This window comes from Dryobates pubescens, chromosome 14, assembly GCF_014839835.1.
Source record: "Dryobates pubescens isolate bDryPub1 chromosome 14, bDryPub1.pri, whole genome shotgun sequence".
NCBI lineage: Eukaryota > Metazoa > Chordata > Aves > Piciformes > Picidae > Dryobates > Dryobates pubescens.
In genome coordinates, this window is record NC_071625.1 from 5061771 (window position 1) to 5081173 (window position 19403).

The 19403-nt window shown below is 41.4% G+C and overlaps 1 protein-coding gene across 3 annotated transcripts; it reads right to left on the bottom strand.

Moving 5' to 3' along the window:
- Window positions 1–1107: 1107 nt before the first annotated feature.
- On the bottom strand, window positions 1108–18070 carry LOC104297226 (Y+L amino acid transporter 2). 3 transcript variants are annotated; one of them, XM_054167137.1, is made up of 10 exons: window positions 17336–18070; window positions 12981–13498; window positions 11470–11595; window positions 8747–8891; window positions 7743–7866; window positions 6567–6670; window positions 6160–6256; window positions 3884–4033; window positions 2057–2240; window positions 1108–1336 (listed from the first exon to the last, which is right to left on the bottom strand). In XM_054167137.1, exons 2-10 carry the CDS (start codon window positions 13480–13482, stop codon window positions 1245–1247), a joined length of 1524 nt encoding a protein of 507 aa, XP_054023112.1. In that variant the 5' UTR covers window positions 13483–13498; window positions 17336–18070; the 3' UTR covers window positions 1108–1244. The 3 variants fall into 3 exon arrangements, with proteins under 3 accessions (XP_054023112.1, XP_054023113.1, XP_054023114.1); XM_054167138.1 differs by having other exon boundaries at window positions 17396–18069; XM_054167139.1 differs by lacking the exon at window positions 17336–18070 and adding an exon at window positions 16250–16604.
- Window positions 18071–19403: the final 1333 nt, after the last annotated feature.

The window sequence follows — 19403 nt, forward strand, 5'->3', positions numbered from 1 at the left end:
AGCAAGGATGCAGATGGAGCTACACATCAACAAACCCCATGAGAGGTGCAGCAGCTGGTTTTGGGCCCTAGGTTGCAAGGCTGATGGCTTTTTTTGTGATGACAGTTATGGTCCTGTGTGCCACTTTAAAAAAACAACCCTAGATCTCAACCGCCCTTCTCTTACAATATACCCACTGGGGGGTGAACTTGTCCAATGCATGTGCTTGGGCTGAGTAGTCTGCAACAGGCACCTGTGTGACCCAACGACTGGGCAGCTCATACCGGAGGCTCTCTTGTGTGCTCAGGAGACCTGCAGTTTACCTTTCCAGCAGAAACTGGCAAGGCCTGAAGGGCTGGGCAGGGGCTCAAGGAATTTTGTAAACATCAAGAGCTTTTTAATTTCTCCTTGTGAATTCCTTTAAATCATCTTTTTCCACACTGGAACTTTTGTGGTTATGGGGCTACACCTTTGAGACCACTAGGTAAGCAACGGACACCATGAGGAGGTGAAGTGTTTTCCCTGACTAGCTGCAACATGACTCAGTTTCTTTCAGGGCTCCATGGTAGGTTATGCTGCTGGGAAAGCAAAAGTACTGCGGTTACAATGCTGTCATTTGTTCATTGAGAATACTTCTTCTGCAGAAGAATAATGGATGTGGGACATTGTCAAATGAGAATTTCAGTGACTGAAAATGTTGGTTTTCTCCTCTTGGTCAAATATGTATACCAGGAATAGAATTATTAGAATGGTTTAGCTATTCTAATAATTCTAACTTGATTGTTTAACTACTAGAATAGTTTAATACCACATTGCCTCAAAGCATGTCTACCAGTTTGAATTGTACTTTTTTTGTACTGACCATGAATTTACTTGTATTTTTAGAAGTACCCTGTGGCTTCTACTTCCCAACTCATTTTTTTGGGTATATTTATCAATTTGTTAGGACTGTGACTAGACCTAGAACTTTTTATGGTGATTTTGCAATTAATCTAATATTTAGCACTACTAATAGATGTGTGTTCACACAGTGCTTTACAGTTTCAAAGTGTTAGATGTTAGCTCACTATTAACAAAGGAGTGGAAAAAAAACCCCAAAAGCCAATAAACCAAGGTGCTTTATAATACAAATTAGCAGACATCAAACTGCTGCAGAGTACAGCAGTAGTGCTCTAGTATAACTGAACACATGGGGAGAACTTCAGATGATAAAAACTGCTCCAAAGAGAAAATATCAAGGCACAACTCTCAATGTCAAGGCAACTTTATTGACTCTTAGCTGCTGTGGATTCCACGTCTATGTCCAGGTCTGACAGAGCACAGTAGAAGAGCATCTGAACATACTTTGTTGTTGTAGCTGTAATACATAGCAAAAATGTGTGAGACAAAGTTGTAATGTATCTTAGACAAATATATGGATTTTAAGCATTTGAAAGCACCATACAGGTGTTAGGAAAATCTTAAAGCACTTTAAATCAAATGGATTAAGTACGTTGCAAATAGCTAAAGGCAAAAGGCGCTTAATAATTAAACAGAAAATCTTGTTATTTTCATTGAACTGTCAAGTTGATAGCTGAGTTAAACTGAATAAAAACATTGAAGTTTTCCTTTTCAGGACTGCCTGAATTTGAGGAGTAGAAACTACTTTTCAGGCCAGTAAGTCATTATTCTGTAATTTACAAAAATAATGGACTCCTGTGACTCAGCTGTTCCCTCCCTTGGACAGAAAGTAAGCCAATGGTGTGCTGGTATTTCTGCCTCTCAGGGAACCACAATGAATGCATTTAATCTTCACAATTCCACATGGCTCTTATTGAGCCAATATATTGAAAGGACTCAATGCCACTAATACTAGCTGACCATACTACATCCACATATTGGACTGCTTTGTACTGGGATGTTAAGGTTTGTGTTTTCAGGACCGTGAGACAAAGCAAATGATCTCAGAGTTGCCATATACAAAAGCACAGCAACACTTCTTAATGAAAAAGGATTCTAGAAGAAATGATTCTTTCTTTCTTCTGTCCAAGCTTTTAGGATTTTGGCAGACTGACTGGGACAAAATGATGTTGCTTACCTGATAACCACTGTAGACATTTAGGTCGTTTTTCAACTGGCAGATAAACTCCCAAATAATATGCAGGAATGCCAGAGAGGGCAATACCAATGCCAATAAGGGAATTGATTGTGTCACTGTAGAGAGGAACTATGACCAGGAAAAGGGAACATAAACAGTATACTATAGGGAAGAAGAGGCTAAGCTGTGGAGACAAAAAACACAATAACATTTATTGATAGATGCAGTAAATCCTCTATCGTAAAAATGTCAGGCCTCTGCTATGAGGACAGGCTGAGGGAGCTGGGGTCGTTCAGCCTAGAGAAGACTCTGGGGAACCTTACAAATGCCTTCCAGCACCTGAAGAGATCCTACAGGAAAGCTAGAGAGGGACTTTAAATAAGGGTGTCTAGCAACAGGATGAGGGGGGAATGGTTTTAAGCTGAGGGAGAGTAGGATTAGACTGGGTCTTCATAAGAAGCTCTTCAGTACAAGGGTGGTGAGACTCTGGAACAGGCTGCCCAGGGAGGTTGTGGATGCTTTCTCCTTGGGGGTGTTCTAGGCCAGGCTGGATGAGGTCTTGAGCAGCTGAGTCTAGTTGAGAGATGTCACTGCCCATGGCAGGGAGATTGGAGATGACCTCTGAGGTCCCCTCCAACCTGAGCCATTCTGTGAGTCTATGAGTCTATATTAATAATAAAAATACAGCAATTAACTGTACAACCACTATGGACTGAATCTTTTGACTGCCTACAGTCAGTGCAATTTGCTAGCTTCTGTGTGTGGTACTGACAGCCTCTGATTGGGTACACACCCAAGCATCTGACTATTGTGTTGTTTTCAGACCTGCTCAAACTCAGTTCTTTCCCAATTAAGTAAAAAATCAATCCTTGAAAGCTGTATTTTAAAGCTGAGCAGTAATGGGTAATTTTGCCTCTAACTGCAACTGCAAATGGTCAGTTGTAATTTTGATTGGGATCTAACTCAGCTAGACTTCCAATTACCACGTTGATGCACTGATTTACCACCATTTATCCTGGGCACTTAACAAATATTGTGCTATGAATAAGGAAAGATGCAATAACCTCTTCATGGATTTATTTGTCTCCAAAATATTTTTCACTATCTGTAGTAACAAGCCTTCTGAAGAGTCCAGGAGCTGACATACAAAACCCACCAGCAAATCCTGAGAGTTTACTGGTATAAAGACTTCTTTTTCCTTATAAAGGTTAAAAATGGTTAAGTTGATGAAAATCAGCAGCTACATTTCAGAAAAGGACAAAGCATATGCAGAGCTGTGATGCTGGCCATGCTAGCAAATGCTAATAGGAATTACACAGTCATCATCTATAATCTGACAGTAATCCTTGCTTTAGTTGGGTCAGTAGCAAAACTGCCAATAAGGCAAGATTTCATCTGTATCTTCCTCTTATTGCAGGGAGAGTTTGGAAATTAAGTGTGAACATGCTTCAGGGTGGAGTTTGATCAGACTGTTAAGCTCTCTGGAACCTTCATCACTAGCTCTACTGTGTCCTGGTAAGACTTTGATGTGAACAGTATAAAACAGTTCTGGACTAAGAAGCCCAGGCCTTACTTATTCTGAAATATAAGGTTCAATGAAAGGAAAAAGAAACATCATCTAAACCCCACAGAAAAAGCACCAAAAGATGCTTTTGTGGAAGCTCAAATGGGTTTTACCCCCTCATTTCTTACCTTGTACGTTGAAAGGATTTGTATGGGTGATAAATAATACATAATGTAACTGTAATGTTGTGGTCATGGTATTAAGCATCACATAAACACGTGCATTTAGCTGCCCTTAGGGCTTGGTGCCTCTTTTTTACTTACTTTAATAGGTCGTGGTCTATGTGGCTGTGTATATCTCAAGTATATTAGTCCTGCAACAGACAGACCCACAAAAAGCCAGTAGTTGAAGCAGTAGTAATTAATGAGGAGGAAAACATCTTCCACAAGGAGATAAAGCAAAGTCATTAAGCCCTAGAGATAATAAAAACAAAGACTTTTTAATAAGAAATAAAAGACATGTCTGAGGAAATAAAGAGGTAGTAAAGCCACAAACCAGCCTGTTTCCAGCATATCTGTCTGGAGTTAGGAAATCAGGTCCTTGCAAGAATGGTACTTACACTGAGAAATCTTCAAGTGTGGCTGTGTGAAACGGGCAGGTATCTTTGCCTTCAACACAGCAGTGAGAGCACCACATTTGGCTGAAGAAATGTTAAGTTTAAGAAGTTATGTTTTATCACCAGCAGGAAACCCTTCTAAGAAGACCAGATGAGGAGCCCTAGACTCTGCTATGCTATGGAGAAGGTTGCTAAGAAGCTTTCTGTAGGCTGTAGCTTACTCTGCTATTCTGGCTGGCTTTGGTTTGAAAGCAAACAATTTAATTTTTTCCCTGTTGGAGGCCCTCAGAGTCCACTCATAAACTGAGACCATTAGAGCAAATTCTGTGATATGCAGGTATGCTGTACTGCTCATATGGAAAGACCTAAAATAGCAGCAATTTAATGTCTATTTTAACAGATAGGCAGGAAAAAAAACACCCCAAAAACATTCCACTGTGAAAAATGGCAATAGTGGTATATTAAGGGAGTATAGCTCATCTTACTGGTTGTAGTGGTGTGATGCCTTAACCCACACGCACCAACATAAAGCACAGCTAAACTCAGCCAGAGAAGCAGATGGAAAGCTGTATTTTACAAGCAATAATGAAATGCAATGAATATAGACCAAATATACAGTATTGACAATATTATACAAGAATTTACAGGAAATATCACAAGCACAGATCCTTCTGAGAAGAATTCCCCCTTGGGCTCCCCTCAAAACCCCTCTCCCCCTCCTCCCCTTCCCCCTAGTAGTTAATTAGATGAAAAAGGAGAAAGAGAGAAAAAAGGATATTAAGGGAAATTTGTTAGCTCAAAGCAGTTGTTAAGAAAGTTAGTTATTCTTATCTCATCAGTTCCAGTCCAAGGTCAGTTGCATGCAGGCTGGCCAAGAAATGAAAGTCAGAACAGACTGAAGCTGGAGCTGAAGTGAGTGAGAGCAAGAATGTTAAGAGATATTTGCTATGGTACATCTCACATCTGACCAATGAAATTTGTGTGGAATTAATCTTTGTTTTCCTTTTTACACCTAAACGTTCAGCCAGAGAATTCTGCAGCTGTCCTTTTCTTAAGGGCACAGCCTAACCTGTCACACTGGTGCAAACAGTATCCCTCTCAGAAGAGTATTCATAGTGAGATTATAACATTCAGTCAATGATTTGATCTGGAATAGGACCAGTGTGATAACCTACTAACAAGCCACATGCAGCACACCAAATAATACATATATTCACTTAAACAGCAGTGAAATGCTTTTGAATGATGCCACCTTCCCTCTGCATATCTTCCCCCTTATCTAAATCTGCCAGATTTATGGATTACTTATTAAAATTCTGTTCACTACTCCTAAACCTTACTGTTCTTTGATTTTTGTGTCACCAGATTAATTTTTATAGTGACAGCAGGGAAAAAGTCAATATAGCCATAGGCATCCAAGGGTGGGAATGCAATTTTCAGTGCTTTCTCACTCCTCTTATAGCTACAGTCTTAGAAAATCAGCCTAAGGCAGGCTCTGAGAGATGTTCTTGCCATATTCTTCACTGTATCACAGAATCACCAAGGTTGGAAGAGACCTCAAAGATCATCAAGTCCAACCTGTCACCACAGACCTCATGACTAGACCATGGCACCAAGTGCCACATCCAATCTCCTCTTGAACACCTTCTCCAGTGACACTCTGAAAACTCACATAAAGACTTAAACCACCTCTGTCTTTACTGTTAAATATTTATCCAATCTCTGTTTTCTACGTAATGCTGTTGTACTTACTGCTCACTAATCTTGTTCAGAGAGCGTATGAATGTGAATCAAGCCATTCTCTTTCCACTGGAAAAAAACTCCACTGACAAAATAACACCACCCCCCTCTGTGAGTTTCAGAAATTGTGGGTATTTGAGGAAGATGTCTCCAGCAGAGCAAGAGACAGTGAGAAACACTGGGCAGAGATGGGTTTGAACACTGGGCTGCCCCAGGCAGGCAAGGGGCCAGGCTGTCACTTACATTGAAGAGGAGAGCAGGGACTGGTGTGTAGCACTTTATATGGATCAAGCTCAGACTGTCAGGGAGGTGTCCTTCCCGGGCTCCAACATAAAAAAGCCTAAAAAAAAAAAAAAGGAACAAGAAAACTCAACCAATGAGCAAAGAAAGAGCTTCTTGCTATTGACAAAGGCAGCATGAATTCTTTTATTACTCTGTTGTAAATGCTGCTCTCATCTCAAGTGGCTTTAGTTTAACAGTTGATGCTGACCATGAGGGAGCACAAACCAATCTTTTCCATCTCGACTGAACAACCTGACATGGCAGAAATTAACTGTTTTGCTTTCACAGTGCAGTAGTAAAGAATGCAGATTAATAGTAAATGTGGGTGGTTTCTTTTAATAATTTAAAACAAATCTTGTATTTCATACCTAGATGCTGCAATTATTGATGAGTTTAAGCCACTATAGCAAGACATGGCCACTGCTATAGGGATAATCCACTTAGCATAACTAAGAGTTTTACTGCCAAACGTCTGTAACAGAGAAAGAAAATAATAGTGAGGCACATGGACAATCCTGAGAAACTCCCATGAGGACACACCAACCCAAATACACACACAGAGCCCCTGCTTTCTTATGACACACAAAAATGGCTTGGGAAGGTAAAATTTGGAAATACAGATCAGTGCAAAAAGAAAAAAAGAAAAAGGCAGATACATTGAAAAAGAAACGACAAAAATATTTCTAAGTCTAGACCCAGTCAACAAGATCACAGAAGAAGATGCATTGGCTTTCATGATTGACCATTGGAATGGGCTGCCCAGGGAGGTGGTGGAGTCACCATCACTTGGAGGTGTTTTGGAAGAGACTGGATGGGGTGCTTGGTGCCATGGTTTAGTTGATTAGATAGTGTTAGATGATAGGTTGGACTCAACGATCTCAAAGGTCTTTTCCAACCTGGTTAATTCCATTCCATTCCATTCCATTCCATTCCATTCCATTCCATTCCACTCTATTCATGTATGCTGACAAATCCTGACTGTAGTAATCATAGAATGGTTTGGGTTGGAAGGGACCTCCCAAGGTCCAACTCTCCTGCAGCGAGCAGAGACTCCTCCACTAGATCAGGTTGCTCAGAGCCTTATTGAGCCTGAGTTACAACTGTCCTTGCATATAAAAGACTGATAAAAGTTTGCAAAAGCTTCACTGCACATTTTGGCATTGAAAATACTGCTGTAATGCTGCAGCATTAAACATCACACACTGTACCTTAGAATGATGGCAAAAACCCTCCTGGTTCTTAAACAACCCAGACTTTCCCCACCTTGCCTGACTCTGGCAAAAGCATCCACTACAATGAAGTGCTGTTAGGAGCAGGATTTGCAGGGTATGTAAGAGGATTTTACAGGAACAGGTTTACCGGATATTTCTTCAGATGCACCTTCTAATATATTGGTACTCTTACATGAAAAGAAGGTTTGAAACAAAGCAACAGCCTTCATCATGGAAATATTTCAACTGTTCTGGCAAAAAGTGTGCTGGCAGCATGTCTCTGCCATGTCATCCCTACAGTAACTTTTCTTTCAATTATTTTATATTACTTACCACAGCCACTGCATCACTTGTGAGGAGATCTGACATGTTCAGCACTACGTAGTATGCTATATTAGTCAACAAGTAAATAATAGTCACAATAGGCATTGAGATTGCAATAGAAAGAGGCAGATTCCTGCAAAAGGAAAATGTCAACATTATTTTGGGTTGTTTAAACATGAAACATATAATTAGAACATGGTTCCTAAATTTAAACATTTGTGAATGGATACCTCCACCACTCCTTGTAATCCATCATTTTCTAGTTGTGGGGTTACAAAACAATGTGCTCCCACAAGTTTTAGAGGAAAAAGAAAAAGGATCTTTGTATCTGTAAATTGTAGACACTATCTTTTATATGAAGCAATACATAAATAAAGACAGCAGTTAAGCACTGAGATTTAGATGCACACTGAGGTGTTTTCATGCTCGTAGCATTTTTTTCCCTGGCTCATAACCTATGTGTATGCCAAGACATGGTGAACTACATGAGTCTGAGTAGCTAGGACACACAACTGCCACAGTGTTGAGGGCAGGAGATGATATTATCAGTGCTGCTGTGGACTTAACCTATCACCTTCAGAAAAATTAAAGGTTTTGCCTGTAGTAATGCAGATCACCTGAAGCAGCCTTATCCTACTGGGAGCAAAACCAGTCCTGGAAACTAAAATTGTTTTGTGTTTGAAAAGAAGTAGGGAATTTTGGAGGGCTAAATGGATCCATACTCTTCCCTGCTTTCAGCAGGGATTTGTTCTCCTCCTTTAGAAATTCTGATCTGGTTAAGGTACAAAATATTCATATGCACCAAGTGATTTGTTAAGGTGATAGAACTGCTAAGCAACTACAATAATCAGAGGGAGCTCTCACAGGTAGTCCTTCATTTGAAAAGAAGAAAGTTTTTGCAGAGAAAATAGCCAGACTACTTTCCACTCAGAAACAAATATAGAGTGGCTTGTCATACTACCACCTGTCTTACCAGCACACTTCAGTGATTCACAGGAAACACACGTGTTTACCTCTGAGGATTCTGCATTTCCTCCGTCACATAGTTGAGTGTGTCCCATCCAGAGTAGGAGAAGAGGGCAGAGTAAAGAGCCAGTGCAATCATCCCTGGGTTTGTTGCTGAGCCCTTGAAGGGAGCACTCAAGTTTTCTGTTTCTCCTGTACAAACAGCAGTTCCCAATTCCTGTTACATTTCAAGGATGTGATGTAGGAGGACATTACAGTAAAAGTCTCAGTTAACCATAAGAAAATATAACCCCACTGCATCCAGCTTTTGTTACTATTTCTAAAGGTGCACAGCTTTATGATTTGATGTAACAATTAGGAAAGTTTCAGTCAGGTGGTCAGACAGCTGCACTTGTACAGGAAGACACCAGAAGGTATTTTCCAATGTTTGTTATTTGGATCTACAGCATCCTCTATAGGATGCTATATTGCTGCCTAGACCACTGAGGGATGGAGGCACACTGGGGTCATGCTGTGATTTGTCAGCCAGGCAGAGGCACTTGGGAAACCCCTTTTCAGTTCCTGAATCTGTCTCAAATTTCTTCCTCCTATCTGTGCTTTCGCTTTCACCAATCAGTGGCCACTGGAGGGGGAACTCCTGGAGGCATGGCTCTTCATGGGATGCTCTGCCCCACAAAGGTGTTCCCTGAAGTTAGGAGAGGAGATTTGAAATTTTTTTCCTTTCAAAATTCTCCTCTAGTTTAGCTCAATGAGTTGAGATGACACTGTAGAACACTGCAAAACAGACAAAATGTCATGAAATGGCATGAGCCTTCCAGGAGCCTCTGGAAAGGGGAAGAAAGGCCTTTCAGAAGGAAAGTCAACCAATATAAGTGGAAGGGGGTTCAGAAACATGCTAATAGCTCTGTTAGTAAGGTTGTTCTTGTAAAAAGAAACAACTTCAATGCAAGGTGGTTAAACTAAGGAGCTTATAGATACCACAAAAGCAATTCAGTCTTTGAAGAGTAGTAACTATCAGGAGGATGATCTGAGGAAGGTGAAACCACAAGAGCTACATGCACTTTGGGGAAGAAAATGGTTGGAAGAAAAGGACAAGGGTAATAGGCACAAAAATGAACAGAAGAAGTTCCATCTAAACATGAGGAGAAACTTCTTTATGTTGAGACTGGTAGAGCACTGGAACAGGCTGCCCAGAGGTGGTGGAGTCTCCTTCCCTGGAGACATTCAAAACCTGCCTGGACTTGTTCTTGTGTGACCTTCTTTAGGTGAACTTGCCTTGGCAAGAGGGTTGGACTCCAGAGGTCCCTTCCAACCCCTACCATTCTGTGATTCTGTGAAAGGCTCCAGAAAAGCTGTCTTTTATTTTTTTTTAAACTAAAGACAGCTCATATTCATAATGAGATAGATGGAGTTTTTTGGAAGAGGCATCTCTGAGCACATCAGAAAGAACATGGCAGGGCTAAACCATACATCACAACTGCTCTTTTCATTAAACAGTTGCTGAGTCTTGAAGAGTGCATCAACTCAATCACAACTTCCTCCAAAAGTCCACTTCATTCTTCCTCCCAGTCCTTTCTGTATCCAAGTGCTTGATTCTGCTTAAACAGAGCACAGACTAGATCTCTGCTGCCACCAAAAGCCCTCAGCACTTTGTGCTCCTCACAATAATGTTTCCTCCCTGCCTTCACCCTCCCTGGCTGGCTGCACAGAGCTAAGCAAAGGATTCAGTGTGGGTGATGTGGATACAGGAGCAAAGAGCCCCTGGGCCAAACTGCATTGTGGCAGCTACACACCAGTGAGCTGGCTAGGAGTTTGGGAGGAGTCAGGGCACAAGGCAAAGCTGTGATAGAGGTAACATCATGGACTCACAGCTTTGTGAAACTGCAGCAGCTTTATGGAGAGAACCTTTTTCATGTGACTTTGGCCCTTATGCAATGCTTTTCCTGTGTGTCTTCCTGCCTTTAGGACTGGGTTAATTTGTTCAGGGTTCTTTAGACTTGAACAAACCAGTGACAACTGACATGCACAGATAATGGCTTAACCAGCAAGCTCTCTTGAAGTCTGGGTGTAGCTTTGCAGTGTAACAGTTGATGCATTAGAAATGCAGCCAAGGAAAGAAGGCCAGTAAACATGGAAAAGCAAGCATGTTCAGTAAGTCTTATAAGCTACTTTCAGCAGCAGACAATTCCTAAACTGAAGAGGAGAAAAACATCTTTATTTTAACTGAATATACAATAGCTATTCACTAATTTCATGGGAAAGCAGAATGAAGAAACTTCAGTAACTAAGCAACAGAGCTTCAGTTGGAAAAGACTTCACCCTGTCAGAGACCCAAATCAAAAAAAATTCAAATCTATTGCAGAAGTAGCATCAGAACAAACTGGCCTTCAGCTTCCCATGTATTTACTTCAGTCCTGCTGATATAGAGTGCCTCATCTCTCCTGTGATGCCATATGGCACCACAGTGATTCAGAAGACCACAGAATTAGTTTTCACCTTTGTTTCTAGTAATAAGCATGACCTCTCACCAGGGAAGGAAAAGACAAGAGCCTCCCCTCAGAGGGCACTGCAGCAGCTCTGCTACAGGCAAGCAAAGGGGAGCAGGGTGCGAGAAGTGATGTCAAGGACACATCTGGTAATTTCTGCTTGCTGAACAAGCCAGAAAATTCTTGCACAGTGAGCACCACTTCATGTGTAAGTCTTAAGGAGCCTGATCTTTGACAATTAAGCATGGTTTATTTTTAAGCATTTAAGGGAAAATTCTTCTTACCTTTACCAATTTTGTAAAGGCCAACAGATATCACCAGGATCAGAGCCAGAAGTTTTGCATACGTGAAAATATCTTGTACACGGGTTCCCCACTTCACATTAACACAATTAATAAATGTTAAGGAGCCTGCAGAGAAACACAACATGCATGAGAAGAGCACTGTCTGTCTTACACCACTCAAAGTATATTTCAAATGCACCCTTTCAGATACCAGCCCTTTCTCAAAGAACAAAACAGAATTCAATTTCTCCTGTTCAGGCTCTCCTAGGTTTATTTTCTGAAGGATACTGTTTTCCTTAGAGTGAGACAAAGCACACCAGCTTTTGAATTTTATGACAAACCCTTGCTCCAAGTAAATAATCATTAAATGTTATTAAGGTCAGCAGTGTTGCTGACACGCAGAAGTTGAGATTTCTTTGTATCCTTTATTTGAATCAAAGCTTTTCACCTAGTTCTCCATGCTGATTTGAGCTCTGATCTACATAACAGAGGAAGGACAGCTTCTGCACCAAACTGTTTGGATGCTGTAGAGAAGATACTGAACTAACCAGGCCAGCATGCTGTTACTCTGGGCCCATGGCTTAGAAGCTGTCATGCATGCTTTGACCTCGAGTCTGAAAACTACAGAAGTACTTACTTAAGAGAATTTCCTTAGGCCTCAGGTTTGACAGAATCTCATAGAAATTAGAAAGCAGCTGGTTGCAGAGAGTGGTTGGGATCAACTTCAGTATCACAGTGTCACAGTATCACCAAAGTTGGAAGAGACCTCAAAGATCATCAAGTCCAACCTGTCACCCCAGACCTCATGACTAGACCATGGCACCAAGTGCCACGTTCAATCCCCTCTTGAACACCTCTAGGGATGGTGACGCCACCACCTCCCTGGGCAGCACATTCCAATGATGAACAATTCTCTAGGTTCTGATGAAGGAGAGAGGGAGGGGCATAGGGGTTGCCCTCTACATCAAGAAATGGATAGAGTGTGAAGAGCTGTCCCCAAAGAATGGCCAGGAGTAGGCCAAAAGCTTATGGATAAGAATTAGCGGCAACAAAGGGAACCTTTTGTTTGGTGTCTACTACAGGTTGCCTGATCAAGGGGAGCCTATTGACAAAGCCTTCTTACTCCAGCTGCAGAAGGCTTCACATAGGCTCTCACCCTGCCAGGGGGCTTCAACCACCATCTGCAGGAAAAGTAGCCCAGTGAGCTACAGGCAGTTCAGGAGGCTCTTGGAGTGCATTGAGGATAACTTCTTGAGCCAGGTAACAGCCCTATCAGAGGGGATGCAATACTGGACCAAACTGTTGCAATTCTCCTCTCCCCTCTAATAATCCTAGCCCCAAATCAAATCCATCTCAATAGAAGATTATTTCCTGCACGCTCCTGAGAACATGTTTTAGAAAGGCAATAATTATTTTCTCAGAGGGTGAAGGAATAGAAATTAGGGGGAAAAAAAATCTCTGGGCACCTACAATTATAGTTCTTATCTTCTAGGAATCTTGACTTTACTTACATATACAAGCAGCTGCAATCAACCGGACTGCATCATATGGTGGCTCACAATGAGGAAAAATGGGTTGAACAATGTAGTTAGCAAATGTGATTGCAATCACTGCCTGGGTTGTTGGTTCAATAATTAACAAGGATGACCAGAGTCTGATGAAGGCCACAAAGGCACCAAATGCTTCCAGGATATAGGCGTAACTGGCTCCAGATTTAATGATGGATGTGCCCAATTCAGCATAACACAAAGCTCCAAACAGTGAAAACATCCCACCAAGTGCCCAGATGACTAGAGACAGTCCATAGGAAGCACTGTACATTAAAACACCTCTGGGTGATACAAATATCCCAGAGCCAATCATGTTCCCTACAATTAAAGAAACTCCATTTAATAATGTGATTTCTTTCTTCATCTGCATTTTCCCACTTGTTTCTGCCATATTGTCCATTTCATCTTTTCCATGCTTAGTTCTGGATTTTTTGGCACAGCATATTTGCCAGAGGGCTGGCATCTTCAACTATCATTACCTGGAAACAAAAGGAGAGAACATCTTTTGTCAGGCACATGGCATCACAGGCATGGATAATTAGGACACAAGGCACAGATTTTACAAAGAGCAATTTCCTTGCCTGCTTTTGTCTTGCAGTCAAAGAAACACATGCTAGTGGACTTTCTTAACTTTCACTGTTCCATACTTTTTTAATGCATAAATGTGAGGCCACCATTTTTGGTTACAGATTCTGAATCTTTCGTGAACTCTGAGTTCACTTTTATTATTTTTCATAGAATCATAGAATGGTTTGGCTTGGAAGGGACCTCCAAAGGTCATCTAGTCCAACCCCGCCTGCAGCAAGCAGAGACACTCCAAACTAGATTAGGCTGCTCAGAGCCCCATCAAGCCTGACCTTGAATGTCTCCAGGGATGAGGCCTCCACTACCTCCCTGTGCAAACTGTTCCAGTGTTCCACCACTGTCATAGTAAAGAACTTCTTCCTGATGTCCAATCTGCCCTTCTCTAGTTTAAAACCATTGCCTCTCATCCTAGTGCTACACACATTCTCTTGAATTGTAATGATGTGTTATATTAGTCAAGTTATCTTAGTAAAGGAAGAGACATTGTACCCCTGTAAGTATGTTCTAATACAGCTGGAGTGTCCCACACAGGTATGCCTCTCCCTAAATTTTGCTCTCATTCCATGAAGAACTTTATTTCATGACTATTTATTTCATTATTTGTTTCATCAAGTCTGGATGTGTTCCTGTGCAGCCTGCTCTAGATGATCCTGCTTTGTCAGGGGGGTTTAACTAGATGATCTCTAGAGGTCCCTTTTCAGACCCTAACATTTTATGATTCTATATTCCATCTGAAAATGATCCTCAGAGGAACACAAGAGATAAAATAGTAAATGATACTCAAAGTCTCCAACCTCAGGAGGTTAATGTTAGTGTGAGGATAAAGAAAAGAGCTTTAGCAGTTCTTAGGGATGAGACTGCTGCTGCAGTGAATAATGAAGCTTGTTTAGCTATTAACCTCACTTCACTTCTGGGTAGCTGCCAGTAGCATGCACAGGAAGTGAGTTTTGAACACCCTGTCCCTGGAACACTTTTGTGTAAGGGAGTCCAACAAAACACAAGTGTAGGCATTTGCCAGTCCAGCGCTCGCAGGGCAGGATCCAAGTGCACTGGGAGCTGTGAGAGAAGACACCACTGCATAGCTGGGCTAATGAGTCAGCCTTCTGCACACAGCATCACCCCACTCTGGGGCTGAGCTCCTCAGGGATGGGGAAAGGAAATGCAAGAGCCAAGACTGCAGCAATGGTCATAATTCTTGGGTCCTGCAGACTCATAATGATGCTCACTTAGAACAATAGATTTTCTTCCAAGGAAAACTTCCTCAAAAATCTACAAACTAAAGCCAAGTTCTCCAAGTAGAACAAAGCTCCTCCACGTGACACTGGCCAAAAACATTTGCTCCCAAATGTATGATGTTTGAGCTGGTTGCTGACCCACGTTTCAACTAACCAACCTGCCTTCCCCATACTCCCAAAAGGTTTGCTTTGCTTTGTAAAGTGTATCTGTTTTAGCAGCCCTGAATAATCTGGGTTCTCAGCAGTCTTCATGCTGTTAAGGTAATCAGTAGAATATAGGAAATAGTCTCCTGTAGAGATGTTCCTGTATAACAGCAAAAGGAGAAGCATTTTGTGTCAAACGTGTCAAGAGTTTACTGCTTTTACAATCCAAGCAGTGATGAAAACAATCTGAGGATATGGCCAAGGTGTGCTGCCATGATCTTGCCCTTTCTTACAGCTTCTGCTGTTTTGTTCCCACTGAACCTGCCCCCATCATCACCGTGACTTCATCCTCATGCTACCATCTTCCCTTTCTGGGACCATCACTGGTGTGTCGAAAAGCTTCATCTGAGAAGCTCAGCTACTGAAGCACGGCTCTTGAGCATCTCTGTATTAATGAACACAGCAAACTCACATTAGGCAATAAAAGTGATGAAGTCACAGTATTTTCTAGTTTCTGTTAGAAAATTAATGGCATTAAGGACACCATTTAAAAATAAACCCCAGCATATTTTATTTATGTTTGTATTAGAAATCAATAAATGTGTAGAAAGCTATTTTAAAAGTCATGAGCGATCTCTTCTCCAGGGGGGCTCTGGATCACTTTCTCTTGTGTGTAGCAGATTGACCAAAAATCAAATAAACCCCCCCACAAAACCCCAACACTGGAACATGAAATCAGATGAACCAGCACTTTGCAACATGACCAAAAATATCTAGATCAAGCTTTAAAACACTGCTGCTGTGCACAAGCATCAACAGGGCTTAAAGGGAACATTCATATTTATGATATTCATGGCAGATTATACTGTTGAACATTTTCCACTGAAAAGAGGAAATCAAGCAAGTAAAACAATATTATGTATTATGAGCAGCATAAAATAAAACTATTTTAGCAATGATAACAACAACAATAATAATAAACACAAAAAAAAAAAATCCATTTTGATCTCTTCCCACTCAGTAGGAAATTAACCTATTTCCTTTTGGTTTTTAAATTGAATGTTTGGGAAAAATGTTGAATAAATTCATGCTTCACACGCTCCAGTTACACTCCTGTGGTCAGAGGCTGGTTTTCCCATACAAGGGATGTGCTCCACTCCCAGCACTTCATTCCCACCCCAAAGCAAATCACAGAGAGTATTTGAGAGAGAAGCTACTGCAGTCTAAATCTAAGAAAGCTATTAAAAAGAGAAGGTAGCAGCTTACCAGGGGGTAGGAGATACACTTGCTTCCTTTGTCAGCAAGGCTGCTATAATTGAAGAGTGACTCTCTAGCTGCCTCCCTAAATAAGCACACATCTGTTTCACCAGGAGGGGTAAGTTAACACTAACATGAATAGCCTCTTCTCTGACTTGCTTTAGCCATGCCTTTAGCTGCTATTTTTATTACAGTGGCATGAATACTAAAATCAATGAGAGCTTTCAAGAAAGAAGATCCCAGACTCTCCTGGAATGTGGTTTCTCCAAACAACCTCAAGCGAGGTCATTAGCAGGCAGAAGCAGGCAGCTTAAGAATCATCTGCTCTCTATTCCTTAGGAAGTTGTGATAGAAATAAGACAACAGAATGGGTGGGGGGGGGGAAAAAAAAATCCTTCATCCATGTGTCACAGAAACCAAAGCCAACTCTTTCCTAGATGTTAATAAGAAACAAATGCAGTCTAATTCCTTCTGGTTAATTTGGACAGCCACGATGAGACTTCTAACTCACACTGTACAAAGAACTTGTTTATTCTCGTGGTATCATTTGACAAAAGGGAAAGGCTTTCAGAGTGGGGAGACTAGCAAAGGGTTGCAGTAAACTGAAGACCATAGATACTGTTTCATTTCAAACAGCCTCATGTTTTTTCTGTTCACTCTTTCTGATACATTTTCTTTTCTGATACATTTTCTTTTACTCATCCTTAAAACATTTATCAAGTCAGTTCTTTTTCTTAACCCAAGAACTGCGTATCTGTGCCTTTTCTAGTAATTTAGGACATGATGCATGACACACAAAGCAGCCTGACCTAGTATTAAGTTCTTAAAGTTCTTATTTTAATTAAATAAGCTTTCAAAAAAAAACAACCAACAACCCTAAACAAAAAAGAAATCTGAAACACAAAAAGGAGCAAAAAAAGTAAATGACTTACCTAATGTATTCAGCTTTGTCTTCTGAAACAACCTTACCCTGTCTGTGGAGTGCTTTTGGAAAGCCAGGATGGCATACTACACAGTGTCTACTGAAACAAGTAAACATCCAGAAAACGAAGTTTTCTTGGCAGAGCAGAAGTTAATGAATGCAAGAGCACTAACCTGGGATTTTTGTTTTCCATGAACGACAAGGCCAACCGTAAGGCAAAAATTTGGACTCACGTGTCAAAGGGCATCTGGAAGGAGCTGATCCAGCAAGTCAAGAGTCTTAAGTCACTGGACTGAGTTGAGATGCCAGATAACAGATCTTCATCAAAGTGGGCTAGTAATTCACAAAGTGAAATAACTGAATTCAAACACAGATCCCCCTCCAGCCAGCCGCAGTAATCCAACTGGAAAACAAGCAGGAAAGTTGATTCACGTTGTAAGTTCCATACCGTAACCCACAGTGACCCAAAGGAGTAATAAAAACAACCCAAATCTTTCTTTCCTTAGTCAGTGCTCCTCCTATTTCTTCCTTTTAAAGTAACATCTTGTAAAAGCTTGCTTTCTCTGATGGACTGAGACAGGTCTAGTTATTGTTTACACAGGAACGGCTGTGCTTTTCAAAGCAGGTATATGGAGAAGCATTTTGAATAAACAGCCTGCAAGTGGTTTTATTTTTATCTCTGAGGTATGGGTATTTATCCCTGAGAGCTCTCTAGGTCTGCCCAAACAGATTGCACAATTCCAGCTGCCTGCAAGCCTGTGGTTACGTGCACTGTAATATATCAAGAACCATTTTGGCAAGAGTAACTTTGCAGGGCTGTTGTTTTCTGCTGAGAGAACAGAGAGGCTGAGAGCCACATTCCTTAATCGGGCCTTCTGTCAACTTAAAATCTTTTTCTTCGGACAGAGAGATGTTAAACTATAGCCTAAACCCCAGAATGCATATTTTCAAGAATGCATAATTACTTTCACTCTGAAATTTGAACTTGAATTTGTCCTGCTGCTGATCTAGGGCACCAAACTAGCTTTTTGATTGTGTGCTGCACTGAGGGACTCTGCCATACCTTTGCCCACTCTTTGAGCTGGAAAGCACTGTTATATAGTTCATATAACCCGCTCCTAAGCTGGTGCCAGCCCTTTGTTTTAATTCTGTAGAGGCTGCATGTTGGCAGAGGAAACAGAACATGCATTCTTCATTCATGCTTCCTGTATTACTACTGGCCTGACCCCAATGGTTACAGGCTACTCAACATTTCCCACAAATTCAGTCACAGCACATAAATCAGCATTGAGCAACCATAAAGCGTGCAGTGTGCATGAAAACCATTTCCTTCTCAAACATTTCTTCTGTGAACACAAAATCTAGTTCCTTTGGAAAGGAAGATTACACTGATTTGCATTTTAACTAAGCAGGGTGGATAATGTAAAAAGTCAATGGGACTGCCTTTCTGATGCACTCTTCTTACACAGTCTTGCAGAATTTGACTGCAGTGAGGATTCTCCTGTGCCAGCTTACTGTTCATGGCAATTCTCCTGACTTGTTACAGGCACACATAACCCCATTTGCTTCTGGCACAGAAAAGTGGGGTGCACTTGCTTCAATAAGCGTGTGACATTTTCTGGTTCCTCCTCTATGCTTCCATAACTGCTCAGGAAGGTTTTTCAAGATGTGCCCTGGAAACAAGAGTACTTCTTTCAAGAGTCCTCTTCATTCTTACCATTGCCCAGATGCATCAAACAGTTCAGCTACATCTTTGCCAAGTCCACTGCTTCCTCTGGTTCCTTATTTCTGCCCCTGCATCTTACTGATCAGTTAGCACAGGCTCCTGCAGTCCTCACCTACAACAGACGCACTTAAATTAACCCTGATTGAAGAAGGAGTGCCAAATACCCCTGCTGTGAGAGTCTGGATGACAAAGGCCACCACTTGTATCATCTTGGTAAATTAAGATCCTTACTTACTTTCCCACAAAATTTCACAGATTCAGATTGCATTGGGTTGGAAGGGATGCTCGAAGGACATCTTGTCCAACCCCCTGCAGACAGCAACAACACCTCCAACTTGAGGAGGTTGCCCAGGGGCACATGAGTCTGATCTTGAAGTTGATGAAGGACAGAGCACAATGCACAGACCACGCCAAGGAACCTCCACCAACCCCATTAACTCAAGGTAGGCCAGCAGACCATGAAGGTCATTCATCATTAAGTGACTGAGGATCAACCACTACTAAGCAACTAGGTG

What these genes read in the sequence shown, in the direction of transcription:
- LOC104297226 (XM_054167137.1), bottom strand. Translation starts at nt 13,482, where the DNA reads ATGCCAGCCCTCTGGCAAATATGCTGTGCCAAAAAATCCAGAACTAAG. An exon ending in CCTTTACAAAATTGGTAAAG is followed by an intron (nt 8,892 to 11,469) that starts GTAAGAAGAATT and finishes CTGTTTGTACAG; the next exon opens with GAGAAACAGAAAACTTGAGT. An exon ending in ATGTCTACAGTGGTTATCAG is followed by an intron (nt 1,337 to 2,056) that starts GTAAGCAACATC and finishes TATGTATTACAG; the next exon opens with CTACAACAACAAAGTATGTT.